Here is a 16,118-nt window from a genome sequence, read left to right as displayed (position 1 = left end):
TAGGCTGGGCTGGGTGGAGGGGTCACAGCGCCCAAGGCCAAGGTACCTCTCTCTCACCCAAGCACAGTAAAGCTGCCTAGGGTGTGGAGCTAAGAGCCTGGACCCTCCTTGACAGGGAGGAACACCCCTGGCACTGGCCAATGTCCACTCAGGCTCGGAGAACCTGTCGCAGTCCATGCAGATACAAAGCTAGTAACCTTCACATCCCTTGGTGTGTAGCTGTTGAGGCCCAGAGGCGGACAAGAAGTGAAATAAACTGAGGTCCAAGGCTTTCTGTTCTGCCCAAGTAGGAGCAGATGAAGAAAAGGGGGAGGAGAAAGAGGAGGGGGAGGGCCAGGGATAGGGGACAAGTGGGAGGAGGAAGGGGGAGAAATAGGGAGGAGGGAAGGGGGAGAGGGGAGAGGCGAGAGGCAAGTCGTGGGAAGCCCCACACTTCATAAAGGCCAAGACCTGGGTTGGGCCAGGTATTTGGGGGTAAAGACCCTTGTTCCCTTGGCCCCAGGCTATGCTCCAAAGAAGGGTTTAGAAAGCAAGGGCTTTGGGATCAGATGATCCTGGCTCTGCCACTATCTCTGTGTGATCTTGGGCGGCTTCCCTGCCTCTCTGAGTTCACACTTACTCTGAGATAGGTACTGTTTTAAGTGCTTTGTATGACTCATTCAGGAAATCATGACAACAAACCCAGGTGTAAGCAAAATGCCATTATCGTGGTCCATTTTATGGATGGGGAAACTGAGGCATGCAGAAGTTAAGGAATTTTCTGAGGATCACCAGCCAGGAAGTGGGGGAGCTGGATTTGCCCCAGCCAGCTGGCTCTGGAGTCTGAGCTCCTGATCACCAGACTACACCACCTCCCTCCATCCCCACTTCGTGGAATGCTGTGAGAATTGAGTTTGTGCCCTTAAGGTGCCGGTTCAGAGCCTGGCACGAAACAGGTGCCAAAACACAGATATAACACTGTTTTTCTTTGTTCAGCCCTTGGGGAACGTCCTCTACCTTCTAGTGGCCCAGCTTTCCCTCCCATAAAATTGGAATGGTCACCCCACCTATCTCATCAGGGTGTTAAGAACTGAGTTTAGATTCAATTCAGACACAGGAGCCAGGCTTTTAGGTTGGTGGGACCTGGAGACAAACATGACTCCACCACTTATGAGGGGTATCACTTTGGGCAAGTGACTTAACCTCTCTGAGCCTTGGCTTACCCTTCTGTAAAATGGGATGCTAAAGCCACCTCATCAAATCACTCCCTGGGGGAGTTCATAAAACTAAGGACTTTCAGAGTGCCTGGCACACAGAAACCATTGGTGTTTGTTATTCAGTCCTGATGTGTGCCTGGCACTGTGGTGGGACAGTGTTGGTGGGGGAGCATAGGCAAATAAGCCAAAGTCTTTGCCCCAAGGAACCCCAGCTCACTGGGAGGGAGAAGATGCAAATCCTACCAGGGATTCGAAGGCTACAGGTCTTAGGGAGGGAGAGAAGCCTTTGTTCTTGTCTGGGAATCAAGGAAGGCAGGAATGAGAGACGATATTTCAATCAGAAGATGGACAGAGGGACTTCCCTGGTGGCACAGTGGTTGAGAGTCCTCCAGCCAATGCAGGGGACACTGGTTCGATCACTGGTCTGGGAGGATCCCACATGCTGTGGAGCAACTAACCCCGTGCACCACAACTACTGAGCCTGCGGTCTAGAGCCTGCGAGCCACAGCTACTGAGCCTGCGTGCCGCAGCTACTGAAGCCTGTGTGCCGCAACTACTGAAGCCTGTGTGCCGCAACTACTGAAGCCTGTGCGCCTAGAGCCCATGCTCTGCAGCAAGAGAAGCCACCACAGTGAGAAGAATGTACACCGCTTGCTGCAACTAGGGAAAGCCCGCGTGCAACAACAAAGAACCAGCACAGCCAAGAATAAATAAATAAATAAAATTTATTTTTAAAAAAAGATGGGCAGAATTTTGCTTTTTTTTTTACATTATCGTTTTGAAAAATCTGTAAACAATAAAGAAGAAATGAAACAAAGAGCTTTCCTATCTCTACCACCAAGATTCAATGATTAGCATTTTTTCATATTTGCTTCATCTTTCTTTTTTCTTTTTTTTGGCTAAGCCATCTCAGAGTAAATTAAACATGCCCGATACTTTGTCCCTTGAATTCTTCAGCATGTACCTCCATTGTATAGACATTGTCTTACATAAATAGAATACTATTATCCCACCTAACAAAACTAACAATGGTTCCTACGTCTTATAATATTTAGTTAATATTCAAATTTCTCCAATTATCCCAAAATGTATTTTAAGTTTCTTCTCCTTCCCTCCCTTTTTCTCTCTCCTCCTTCTTTCCTATCTACGTATTTATCTATCCATACATATCTATCTATCTATCTATTGAACCAGGGTCCAATCTAGGTTCATGCAGTGCGTATGGTTATTTCTATTTATTGTATGATAGACCTCCTTTACATTTTTCATGACATTGACTTTCTGAAGAGTCAGGACCATTGTCTCACATGCTGTTCTCGTTCTTTTTTTTTTTTTTTTTTTTTTTTTACAGTACCCGGGCCTCTCACTGTTGTGGCCTCTCCCATTGCGGAGCACAGGCTCCGGACGCACAGGCCCAGCGGCCATGGCTCACGGGCCCAGCCGCTCCGCGGCATGTGGGATCCTCCCGGACCGGGGCACGAACCCGTGTCCCCTGCATCGGCAGACGGACTCTCAACCACTGCGCCACCAGGGAAGCCCTCATTCTTAATCTATTGAATTGTTTCATTGTGATGTCATCTAATTTGTTCCTTTACCTTATTTATTTCCTGTAAACTGGAAGTTAGATCTAGAGGCCCGTAGAGCTTGGCTACAAATCCTTGGTAAGAATCCATTATGAGTAATACTTTGTACACCAATCACATCCACCATGATGGACAGGTTATTCCACTATTCTTGAGAGATTGATGGTCGACCGCTAGATCTCTCCACTGCAGAAGTGTTATTCCCTTTGTGATTCATAAGTAACTTGCCATATGCAGACAGGCAGGATTTTGGCCGACCATTCCAGGCAGAGGGAAAACTTAACCAAGGTGGAAAGCACAGGACCTATGCAGGGGTTGGGGAACGGTCCAGTGCCATTGGTTCTGAGGAAGGAGTGGGCCAGGAAGCTGCAGCTGGACACTTTGAAGCTGGAGTGAGGAAAGAGAATGCTGTTCAGGGGCAAAGGAGAGCTGGGGATCTTCTGAGCTGAGGAGTAACTAGAGCTGCGCTGGGCGGCAGGCAAGTAGGTTCTCTCAGAGTCGGTGGGATGGTAGGGATGGGGGTCTTCCCACCCATACCTCTGCAGGCCCACAGATGGCTGGGGCCCTGCATGGGTGTCCCACAGAGCAGGGAGCCCGTGTCGTTCTTGTAGGACATGAGAGATTCCCCCAGCATTGGAAGCAGAACAGAAACAGATCCGGGTGGGGAGCCCTGGGCACGCCTGTGGGGTCCCAGGATGGTAGGAGGAATGTGGTGACCAGTGCGGTGGTCATCTCCAGGGCCCCTTGGGAACAGCCTTCCCTGCCCCAGCCAGTCCTGCCCAGCTCACCTTTTGTGACCAGTAAAGAGGGCTACCCGCATGCACTGGGCATTTCCTCTCTCTGTGCACATGCCTGGCCACACTCTCTTTTTTAGTGTGGTAAAATATACATAGCGTAAAAATTAACATTTTAACCACTTCCAAGTGTTCAGTTTAGTGGCACTAAGTACATTCACATTGTTGTGCAGCCATCACCACAATCCATCTCCAGAACTTTCTCAACTTGCAAAACTGAAACTCTGGACCTGCTAAACAATAACTCCCATTTCCTCCTGCCCCAGCTGCTGGAAACCACTATTCTGCTTTCTGTTTCTATGCATTTGACTCCTCTAAGAACCATACAGTATTTGTCTTTTTGTGACTGACTTATTTCACTTATCACGATGTCTTCAGAGTTCATCCATGTTGTAGCAGGTGTCAAAATTTCCTTCCTTTTAAGGCGGAATTATATTCCATTATATGGATAGACCACATTTTGCTTATGCCTCCATCCATCGATGGACACTTGGGTTGTTTCCACCTTCTGGCTATTTCAGAAAATGTTGCAATGAATATGGATGGACAAATATCTGCTCTTGTCCCTGCTTTCAATTCTTTTGTGTGTATGCCCAGAGGTGGGATTTCTGGATATGGTAGTTCTATGTTTAAGTTTTTGAGAAAGAGTCACAGTGTTTTCTACAGCAACTGTACCATTTCACATTCCCATCACCAATGCATGAGGGTTCCAATTTCCCTACACTCTCACCAACCTTGTTTTTTTTTTTTTTTTTTATAATAGCCATCTTAATGAGCATGAAGTGGTGTCTCATTGTGGTTTTGATTTGCATTTCCCTAACGATTAGTGTTTCCCTAACGATTAAGTATCTTTTCACGTGTTGGGTAGGAAGAAATTTTCCTCTACACTTCTAGGTTCTCCTGGCTGGTCTAAGAATTAAAGTGACATGAGACTGATGAACAGGAGAAAATCAAACAAAAGTTTAATACCTTGTATATATGGGAGAGGCCCAGGAAAACCGAGTAACTTGCCCAAATGGCTGAAACCTTCACGTTAAATGCTATCTTCAGCTAAAGACAAGAGGTCGCTGGGGGTAGTGGTTTGGGACTTCAAAGGAGAGGAAGACAATCCGCAGGGAGATAGAAAAAGCAAATGTTTGGTAAATAAATGTTTGCTGGGTCATGCAGAGACAACGGGACACAGAGTGGATCCTGATCTCTAGATGCTGTCGAGTCCTCCCCACCACAGTTAGCCCCATATTCTTTGCAGATACCTCTGGCGATAGCTCTATAACTGTGACCAGTCCTTTATCTAAATTCTTTCAGGCAGTTAAGGTGGAGGTAACAAGGAAAACTTCCCGAGTCTTCTGTTCCTTAAAAATAATCAGCCTAAGTCAGTCCTCATGCCAAAGAGACACATTCTGGGGTGGGAAACATTGCTGCCCTACAATGTGCTTGTTAACCAGTTGAATATCTTCTTCGGAGAGCTGTCCATCCTAGTCTTTGCCCATTTTGTTACTGGGCTGTCTGTACCTTCTTATGAGATTCTCACAACTACATGCACCATGTGCTCTTATTGCCCCCTATTCACAGAGGGAGAAATTGAGGCTCAGAGGGACCAAGTAACTTGTTCCAGACACGCAGCCAGTGAGAATTCCTATATCTGTCTGAATCCGTGACCTGTGCCCTTCATCATGCTTCTCCATGCCTCCCAGACAACGTTCTAGGTGTCTGTAGCTTCAACCCTGGAAATCCCACTGTGAGAGCCAGATCCAAAAGGGCCCAAAGGCCACTTGTGCCAAGATGTCCATGGAACGCTATGCACACCGAGGACATTATGAAGATGCACCAAGGGCGGAGGAGTCCTTTTTTTGTTATTGTTGTTTTGGCAGAGTGAGCTGTGTCCAGGAAATTCAGGGAAGCAGGCCCATTTGAGGGTCCGGGGAAGTTAGCGCCGGATGACCTGGGTTTGAAGTGCTCCCCAAACCCACTCCCTCTTCCTCCTGGACACACAGCTTGGTTGTACTTCCCAGCATCCCTTGCTGTCAGGGTGGTCATGTGACTAAGTTCTGCCAATGGCACGTGGGCAGAAGTGATGAGCCCCTCTTCCTGGCCCAGCTCATAAAAAACCTTCCCACAAGCCTCTATTCTCTTTTCTCATCTGCTGGATGATGGAGAGGAGACCTGGTCCTGGAGGTGGGCAGGGCCATGAGAAGGAAGCAGCCTGGGTCCTTGAATGACCACATGGATGGAAGGTCGCCCACAGACCAGGAATGCCTGATAAGACTTTGTGTGAGAAGAAAAAAACTTCTACGGAGTTGAGCCACTGAGATTTGGGGGGGTGTTTTTTGCAAGAAGTAGCATTTCCTGACTGATACACTGTCCTCTGCCTCTGTGTCCACCCTTGAAGTGGGAAGGTTGAGATTGGGTTATTGAATGAATGGATGAATATGCTGCTCAAAGGTCTAGACTTGAGGACTAAATGAATGATTTCATCAGCTCCTCCTGACAAGTGGTCCCAGGGTGGACAAATGTCTGGGGTTCCCTGCTGGCACCTGCTCAGCTACTTCCCAGGTCCTCATGTCTAGCTGGGATTTCCCACCTTCTCACAGGGTGACCTTGGGCAAGCCAGCTCACATATCAATGTCAAGGGCCTCCCCACTGGGAGAGAGGGGCCATGCGTCCCCTGCCCCACCTCACAGGAACAGCACATGCCAAGGAACAAAATGGACATTGTTTGTAGAGGATTTATTTTCCAGAAGGCTTGAGGGGCAAGGGCAAGGGCAGGACAGGAGCGGAGGGAGATCCCAGAAAAGTTGAAGGCCCTGTGCATGGGCAGTGGGCAGGTTAACCCTTCTGGTGCCTATAGTGGGCAAATGACCTTGGGCTCCCGGTGGGACACAAGCCCCGGAAGACACTGAGTTTCATGGCTGGCAAAGCCACATTTTCTGTGACTTGGATCTGAGCCCCACAGCAATCCCATAAGGTAGGTATTCTCATTCTCAGGTGAGGCTCAGAGAGGTTAGATGGTCTCCTCAGGGTCACACAGCAACAACCACCCTGCCATACTATACCAGGCTCCCTCCGAAAGGAACAAGCACAGATACCTGGGGAACCTGTGGTCCTCAAAGCGGTGTAGGTAAGTCCTAAGTCCCAGTCCTTAGCCTGGCCCCAGCCACCTGAGAACAACCTCCATCCAAGGCTTTTTCACTTAACTATACCCCACACGTTCACTCCAAGGACCAGGAAATCTCTACCTTGTCCCCCTCCCACACATTTCTTAAAATTCTTCCAGTCATCCATTTGGCCTTTTAAGCATTTGCCCTCTTTCCTTATACAAATATAACTAGAGCTTAGAATACCAAGCCAAGGGTGCTCATTCACCCCATAGCAGGAATTTGGTTGTCAGCTATTTGGGGAAGGAGGAAGAGGAAATTCAGGACTCTGAAGAGGTCAGGCCTGGATGTTGGAGGGTGGAGAAGCAGTAAAAAACCCAAGGGAGGCAAGAAGGTTAAAGAGGTAACATGGGGAAGAAAGGTGAATCTGGGTAAATTTGAGGCTTCCTAATGAACCCTGCCAGCCCTTCTCTAGATGACCTTGAGTCTCTGTATTGATGTGTCAGAGCCCTTGAGAGGTGGGAGACGGACATTACTTTTATTGATTCAATCTGCAGCCTCTTATTGAGGCCTGATTCAGGCCCTGTGCTCTGTGCCAGAAGCCAGGAGACAAAAGTAACTCCAGTGTGGATATTGGTCCAGCTGGTGGGGCTGGAGGACAAGCTCCCAGTTCCCGAGAATTCTGGGCAGACTGTGATCAGGGCTGTTAAAAGGGGGCAGAGGGCCAGGGGAAGTCTAAAAAATGACTGCTGCTTAGGTTGAGTGATGCCCTGGAGGGCTGGTGGGGTTGGACATGTGCAGAGGAGGGGGAGACATTCTGGGTGTCAGGAGCAGCTCGGGAAAAGAGCCAGAAGTAGAAATGTATGACATGGGTTTGGGAGAACAGGGAGCCGGAGTCCAACATGCATGAAGGGAAATGAGGCAGGGCTGGAGGCAAAGGATAAGACCCAGATCTGGAGGGCAGGGATGCCAGGCTCAGGAGCTCTGACCTCAGCCTAGGGCAGAGGGGAGCCATGGAAGGATTTTGAGCAGGGGACTGACTGACCAGGACTGTGGACCCTCTGGCTTTGGTGGGGCAGAGGATGGGTTGGAAGGGTAAGTGGGGAGATGAGAGTGGCAGTTGGAGGCTTGACTGGGAGTGACAGCTGCAGACATCAAGATCAGGGACCGCTGAGAGGGTTGTTGGTACAGGGTTGTGTTGGGGAGCAGCTGTAACAGCAGGGAGGTGGGGCTCCATGAGCCTTCCTGGAGGAGCCAAGGCCACGGTCATCAGGTCAGGGCCTGCCTCATTGGTCCAGCCTCTGGAGAATTTTCTTCACCCAGGGCAGTCTGGGATCAGCACAGATCTCTCGGTGCCTCACGGTTAGCAAGCTGGAAGGTGGAAACACCAGGGAGACAAGGAGGTGCCATTAGCATGCAGCAAGGATGCCACAGCCCCGCTGCAGAACCTTAGCAATTATGAGTCACCTGCTGTAGGCAAACACATTTCTTAAGAAGGAGAGGGGGAGATAAGCAGCAAGGACTTCCCATACCTTCAGCCCCAGCCATGAGTGCCAGGGCAGGCCAGGAAATAGAATGCCCAGGCGTCCCATAACCTTTGCTGACATTGCCTTGGGAGAGAGTATTGGGTAGTAGCCAAGAGCATGAACTTTGGAGACAGCCTATCCGGATTAGAATTCTAGCTCTGCCACATGTTAGCAAGTCCCTTAACTTCTCTGAACCTCAGTTTCCACATTGGTAAAATGGGCATGATAATTCTGGTCCAACCTCATAGGAATTTGATGAAGATACGATGAGTTAATATAAACTGGAGTGCTCAGAACAGTGCACAGCAGACAGTAGGTGATATATAATTCTGCCAGGACCTGGCCTGAACTTTTAACATTGATTTCCTTAATAAGTCCTTACAACAACCCTATGAGCCTCCAATATTCTATCTACTTAATAGCTGAAGAAAGCGAGGCCCAATGGGGTAAAGCAACTTGTCTAAGTGCCAGAGCTGGTAAGACCTGACTCATCGTGCTTGCTGTGGATGAGCATCCCCACCCAGGCCTCTCTGAGAGACCTGAGCACAGAGAGGAGAGGTGAACAATAGCCCAAGACCACATGGCAGGAGTGGGCTAAGGCTTCCGCTTTTGCCAGAGCTGCAACAAACACCCCTGATCTGCGCGCGTGCACACACACACACGTGCACCCCCAGATGACCAATAAACAGAAAGAACAAAGAAGGCAGCAAAGCAGTGTTGATCTTGGCCACGTGGACAGCCTGCCCTGGCTGCTTTGTGACACTGGACAAGGCTCAGACCCTCTCTGAGCTTTGATCTTCTCATTCATTGAGCCACATTCTTTCTAGAATCCCTTCTGGCTCGAGATCCAATAATCGCATGTGTACCATCTCTCACTGAGTATCTATTATATGTCAGGCATCGAGTAGTACACCTCCCACTTACTATTATTCTGCCCTGTGATACTTGAGAGGCCCCGTAACTCGCTGTGCACATTTATGCACCTGTAAAAAGGGGACTGTAGGGGCTTCCCTGGTGGCGCAGTAGTTGAGAGTCTGCCTGCCGATGCAGGGGACACGGGTTCGTGCCCCGGTCTGGGAAGATCCCACATGCTGCGGAGCGGCTGGGCCCGTGAGCCATGGCCGCTGAGCCTGCGCGTCCGGAGCCTGTGCTCCGCAACGGGAGAGGCCACAGCAGTGAGAGGCCCGCGTACCGCAAAAAAAAAAAAAAAAAGGGGGGACTGTAACAGTACCTGGGACTGTAACAGTACCTACTACATAGGGTTGCTTGAAGGATTAAATGAGTTAATGTTTATAAAGCGTCTATAACAGTGCCTAGCACTTAACAAGCACTCTCTACATGTTTGATTAAAAAAATAAATGGAAGTGATCACTCCCGCTATACTGATTGGGAAACTGAGGCCCAGTATTGAAGTGACCAGAACTGTGGCAGGCCTTCCTGTTTCAGCCTTCTTGTACTTTACCCACAGACCCCTCTGAGGGACAGAAGATGAGTGAGAAGGATTCAGATGAGAAGATGACAGGGCCCCAAAGCGGGTCATAAATCCCCAAGCTCAAACACCCCCCGCTCTGTGGTTTGGCAGGCAGCAGCCAGAGGGGCTGCCCCAGAAAGGACAGGTCCCGTCACCCAGCCAGGGGCAGGGGCAGGGGGAGGGGCAGGGGTGGGGGCAGGCTCCAGGCCCAGGAAAAGGAAGCAAAGAAGCAAAGGAGAATAAGAACCTTAGGAGAAAGCCCTAAACAAGGACCCAGGAGTCCTGGTTCCAGCCTGGGCAACCTTGAGCAAGTCACTTCTCCCCTCACCCCGCCCCAAGCCTGTTTCTCCATCTGTAAAATGGAAAGTATAGCACCTTCTTATAGGATCATTGTGAGAATTAAACAGTCATGCTCAGAACAGTGCCTGGCCCTGAGGAAGCATTTAGTGTCAGCTCTTAATATGCTCCTGGTAAGAATAGGCTGCCTCAAGTAACTGACTCCCAGGGCACTGGGGATCCAAGATGCTTCTGATGGGAGCATCTTTGCTGACTCAGCGGAACCAGGCATACTGCCCCTACCCTGAACCCTACGCTCTACGGCAGCTCTGCACTACCTATCTGCCTTGCCGGGGTGGAGCGGCCCCCTCTGCATCCTCGGAACCTGGCACGCTGCCTGGCACATAAGAGGTGCCTGATAATATCTGTTGAATGATAACATGATATTTTTCTTGGTACACCCAAGCCTCAGCTGAGCCATCTAGTTCGGCCAAGTGCTCCCAGCTGACATCTGGAAGCTCAGCTGCATTCCTCCATCCCTGGGTGCACCTGCAGCCTCCCAGGCCCCACCTGTCAAGCTCTCCAAGGTCTTGTCTCCCCGGCTTCCTACTCACACCACGCCAGGCCTCCGGCAGGAGTCCGAAGTCCAGTAGTAATATTTCACCAGACGCAGGGGCAGGGGGTGACGGATGTAGTCCCTGCAGCAGATGCTGTCCTCCACGTTGGCACCGTAGGGGCCTGGGGGAGAAGGGTGCTCAGAAGAGTCACAAGCTGCTCTCCCTTGGCCCAAACCTCTGACCCAGCTTTTCTGTTATCATGTGGAAGGTTGGTGTCCAGAGGATTCTGGGCCCTCAAAGTCCCCACTCTTGGGGCCTCTGAGAAGCCGCTAAGTGCCCAAAGTCTACACTCTGCGTTGGTCAGCTCAAGGGAGAGGGATTCAGAACGACTGAGCATCAACAATGCCCTAAGCTCTAGATGGGACCAGACACGCTGAACAGGAAGGAGCCTTAGAACCTTGTTATTCAAGTTGAGGTCTGTGGACCCACACCATCAGCATCACCTAGGAGCTTGTCAGAAAACCTCGGTGCCTAGTCCCAGCCCTGCTGAACCAGGTGGACACTTTGAAGAACTTCCCAGGTAACCTGAGAACTTCCCTTCAGCTCACATCTACTCTAATCCCCTTCATGGTGCAAATGGTGAGGCTGAGGTCCAGAGATGGGGGAGGACTTGCCCAGATCACACAGCGCGACCCCGGAGAGTCAGGACAAGGGCTCAGGCAGAGTCCAGGCACGGAAGCCCGGGTTCGAGTCTCGCTCTGCCGTGAGTCACTTAACATCTGAGACCTAATTTCCTCCTCAGACCCAGGGGGTAATAATAGTACCTACGCTATGGGGCCTGTAATGCAGGGAAGGTGCTCAGGAACCCCAATAACTGAGCAGTATTGTTCCTAGCTCCCAGACTCCCAGTCCAGTTCTCATTCCCCTACCCATCATAGGGCAGAAAAGTGTACATTGGGAAGGAAAGAGAAATCAGGAACCCAGTGTTGAGGGCAGGTTCTGGAGAAAAATGCGGCGGTGAGAGGGCAGGACTGGTTTTCCCAGGGAACATCTCTTACCGCTGCTCCTGCCTTTACCCACCCCAGCTGGCCTCCTTCAGTGGCTCCTTCTTCACATCCCAAGGCCCTACCCTTGAGTTCTCTGGAGTAGAAGACCCTGGGCCATGCCCACTATAACCCCAAGCCCAGCTGAGATAGATCCTAGACTCCAAGCCTTCAAGACTATCCATTTAACAGATGTGTAAACTGAGGTCCAGAGAAGCAATGGGACTAGCCCAAGAGCCAGTGGCAGATTGGAGTCTTCTGCTCTCAGTTCAGTGCTCTTTCTACCACATGAGGAAGGTACCCCAGTATCTGACCTTGACCTCTGCAGAGAGCCCTCCCTCTTCCCAGCCTCACCTGCCTCTGTTGCTTGAAGTATCACAGCAAGGAGGATGAGGGCAGCCAGGAGTGGGGTCTGCAGGCTGGCCATACTTTCGTCCTGTGTGTCCCAGCTCAGGTGTCTACAGTCGCCAAAGGACAGGAAGCTCTGGTATTTAAATGCTTGCTACACCCACAAGCCTCAGACACTCTTAGTCACCGGTGAGTCCAGAATCTCTGACATTCACGTTATGAAAGAAGAACTCCCACTTCCTCCAAAGAGAAGGAAATTCTCTGTGGCCAGGGACCACTCAAAGGGGACCCCCACCCTGACCTCCCCTCTGGGTCCCAAGAGACTTGCAAAATCCCCCTTGAGCTGGGCCTCTTAGAGGCCTGTGCTCCCTGGGGTGTGCTGGCTGTGTGGCCTTGGCCATGTCACTGGATGTCTCTGGGACTGAGTTTACCCATCTAGAAATGGGAGAGATGGTTTTACAGTCCTACGTATTTACCCCAGTGGTTGTTTGTAAATCAAGTGAGAATGTGGACAGGAGCTAAATAGCCCTAAACCCTCACCTGGAACTGAGGCCCATCTTGATGAAGGGTGACCTTCATCACTGATCTGTCTTCAGAGGGAGAAGCCTATGAAGCCATTGGGTTAGTTTCTCTGCCCCATCACCGGTGTCCTCTAGGGCTTCTCACAAAGTCTCAGCTTGGGCCAGTTCGTGGTCCACTCAACAGCTGTAAAGAGCTTCCACACATTTCCATCTTGCCTGTCCTTCCTTCGCAGCTGTCTCCACGCTCTTCCTCACCCAGCCCCTTCTCAATCTGCCGCCATGTCCCACTGATTCTACTACCTCAGTCTGTCTCGGATCTGTCCACTTATCTCCATCCCCATTGTCCCTGCCCAGTCCAGGCCACCTCCACCTCAGGCTCAGATGCTGGCCCCTCATTCCCCTATCCACACTGCAGTGACCAGAGTGAGTAGCCCGGATTCAAAGCTGCACATGCCTCTCTCCTGCTTCAAAACCCTGCTGTGGCCCCCTGAACCCATGTCCCTGACTGTGGCCTTCAAGGCCTCCATTCCAGACACGACCCCACCACCTCTGCCCAGCTGGGCTCACTCCCCTGAGGAATCACATCCACAGTCTCAGAGTTTCTCAAAGAGGTCTGTGGCTTGTCCCTGGCCGTGAATGCCCTTGCCACTTCTTTACCGCGTAAACTCCTACTCGTACATCAAGAGCCATTTGAAATGTCACCTTCTAGGTAAACACATCCCCTCAGGACTCCAAAATTCTCTGAGGTGACCTAGAACGTGGACTTGAACAGACATCAGGTTTTCTCTTTCTCAATCTCCTCCCAGAAGCCAAACTCCAAGCTCTTAGAAGGTGGGATGTCCCTTTATTTGTCTTGGCATTCCAGGGTCTACCAAGAGTGGGGTACATGGTGAGTGCTCAGAACACATCTAATGGAAGAAGAAACCCGGGCTCAGAGGAAGAGGGGCCTTGCCTGTAAGTAGATAAGCCATCCTGGAGTTCAGGACTCAGCACTCCATTTGTAGAGGGATCCATCCACTCATTCATTCTTTCATTCATTCAACAAATATTTATTGAGCCCTTGGTCGACAGAATAATGAACCGCCCCAAAATGTCCATATCTAATTCCCCAAACTTGTGAACATGTGACCTTACATGGTAAAAAGGACTTTGCAGGTGTGTTGAAGTTAAGGCCCTTAAAACAGAGAGTCTTCGTTGGGATTTTCTTGGTGGCCCAGTGGGTAAGACTCTGCGCTCCCAATGCAAGAGGCCCGGGTTCGATCCCTGGTCGGAGAACTAGATCCCACATGCATGCCACAACTAAGAGTCTGCATGCTGCAACTAAGAAGACCGCATGCCACAACTAAAGATCCCACGTGCCGCTACGAAGATCCCATGTGCCGCAGCTAAGACCCAGAGCAGCCAAAATAAATAAATATTAAAACAAAAACAGAGGGATTTCCTGGATTCTCTGGATGGACCCAAAGCAATCACAGGGTCATTATAAGAGGGGCCAGTGAGTGGGTCAGATTCAGACAGGAGATGGGATGACAGAAGCGGAAGTCCAAATGATGTGACGCTATGTGCCCGAGAAGGTGGAAAACGCAAGGAAACAGATTCTCCCCTAGAGCTTCCAGAAGGAACACAGCCCTGCCGACACCTCAGTTTTACTCCACTGAGGCTGATTTAGAACTTCTGACCTGCTGAACCGTAAGCTAATAAATTGGTATATTAAACCACCAAGTCATCTGTTACAGAAGCAAGAGGACAGTAATACAAGCACCTGCCACGTGCCAGGTACACTGCCAGGATCTGGGGACACAAGAGTGAATAGGTCCCTGCTCTCATGTTTACCTTGGAGACAGACAATAAACAGGCAAAAAAACACACAAAAAAACAAAACCTAATAAGGTAATGTCAGGCTGTGGTGAGTGCCGTGAAGAAAATGAAACAGAGAAAAATAGACAGTGACTGTGGGGAAGCAGGTTTGGGGAGTCAGGAGAAGACTCTGTGAGGGCTGACAGGCAAGCTGAAATTCAGAAGATACTAAGAAACCTGCCAGGGAGGAAGGGGCAAGTGCAAAGGGTGAGAGGCCTGAGCAGCTGGGGCAGAGTGGGTCAGGGAGCGGGGGGCAGCCAGATGGGAGGGGCTGCAGGCAAGGCCGGGCAGGGCCTGTTCAGCTGCAGTTCCTATGAGCCTCCTGATGGATGTGCATTGGAGGTGCACAGCATCGCCTTGGAAGACCTCTTGTCAAAAGGCGTTACCCAGGGCTTCCCTGGTGGTTGGGAGTCCGCCTGCCGATACAGGGGACACGGGTTCCTGCCCTGGTCCGGGAATCCCACATGCTGCGGAGCGGCTGGGCCCATGAGCCACGGTCGCTGAGCCTGCGCGTCCGGAGCCCGTGCTCCACAATGGAAGAAGCCACAACAGTGAGAGACCCGCGTACCGCAAAAAAAAAAAAAGGCGTTACCCAAAGCCAGTCACAGAAGGACAAATATTGCATGATTACAACTCTGTGGGGTTCCTAGAGGAATCAGGTTCACAGAGACAGAAACTAGAATGGTGGTTACCAGGGTCTGGAGGGCAGAGGGAATGGGGAGGTAGTTTTGTGGGTTTTTTTTTTATAAACTTATTTTTGGCTGCATTGGGTCTTTGTTGTTGCGTGCAGGCTTCCTCTAGTTGAGGTGAGCAGGGACTACTCTTCGTTGTGGTGCACGGGCTTCTCATTGCAGTGGCTTCTCTGGTTGCAGAGCATGGGCTCTAGGAGTGCAGGCTTCGGTAGTTGTGGCACATGGGCTCGGTAGTTGTGGCTCATGGGCTCTAGAGCACAGGCTCAGTAGTTGTGGCACCCGGGCTTAGTAGCTGTGGCACACGCGCTTAGTTGCTCCGCGGCATATGGGATCTTCCCAGACCAGGGCTCGAACCCGTGTCCCCTGCACTGGTAGGCGAATTCTTAACCACTGCGCCGCCAGGGAAGCCCCAGGGAGTTAGTTTTTAATGGATACAGAGTTTTGATTTGGGAAGACGGAAGCGTTCTGGAGATGGATGGTGATGGCGTTGTACAACAATATGAATGTATCTAATGCCACTGAAATGCACACTTGAAAATTATTAAAATGGTAAATTTTACATTACATATATATTATCAGTTAAACTACTCTCTGGTCCAATGATCACGATCCTTGGTATTCATCCAAAGGAGTTGAAAACTTATGACCTCACAAAAGCCTATATTATAGCAGCTTTATTCACAACTGCCAAAACTTAGGAGCAACCAAGATGTCCTTCAGTAGGTGAACAGATAAAATGTGGTACATTCAGACAATGGAATTATTATTCACAGCTGAAAAGAAAAGAGCTATCAAGCCAGGGAAAGACACAGAGGAACCTTAAATGCATGTTACTAAGTGAGAGAAGCCAATCTGAAAAGGCCACAAACTATATGACTCCAACTATATGACCTTTTGGAAAAGGCAAAGCTATGGAGGCAGTAAAAAGATCAGTGGTTACCAGGGTTTAGAGGGAAGAAAAGATGAGTAGGTGGAGCGCAGAGGATTTTTAGGGCAATGAACATACTCTGTATAAGACCACAATGATGGATACACATCATTATATTTTTGTCCAAACCCATAAACTATACAACACCAAGAGAGAATAAACCATAATATAAACTATGGACTTTGGGTGATTTAGATGTGTCAAAGTAGGTTCATCATTTGTCACAAAGGT

At 50.0% G+C, this 16,118-nt stretch overlaps 1 protein-coding gene across 1 annotated transcript; it reads right to left on the bottom strand.

The window, feature by feature from the left end:
* Positions 1-6,391: 6,391 nt before the first annotated feature.
* CCL22 (C-C motif chemokine ligand 22) lies at positions 6,392-11,998 on the bottom strand. The gene is made up of 3 exons (XM_024747467.1): positions 11,896-11,998; positions 10,556-10,679; positions 6,392-8,039 (listed from the first exon to the last, which is right to left on the bottom strand). The coding sequence occupies exons 1-3, from the start codon at positions 11,966-11,968 to the stop codon at positions 7,955-7,957; spliced, it is 282 nt and encodes a 93-aa protein (XP_024603235.1). The 5' UTR covers positions 11,969-11,998; the 3' UTR covers positions 6,392-7,954.
* Positions 11,999-16,118: the final 4,120 nt, after the last annotated feature.

This window comes from Neophocaena asiaeorientalis, unplaced genomic scaffold, assembly GCF_003031525.2.
Source record: "Neophocaena asiaeorientalis asiaeorientalis breed wild unplaced genomic scaffold, Neophocaena_asiaeorientalis_V1.1 scaffold438, whole genome shotgun sequence".
Lineage (NCBI taxonomy): Eukaryota > Metazoa > Chordata > Mammalia > Artiodactyla > Phocoenidae > Neophocaena > Neophocaena asiaeorientalis.
This window is presented reverse-complemented; position numbering and strand designations above follow the sequence as displayed.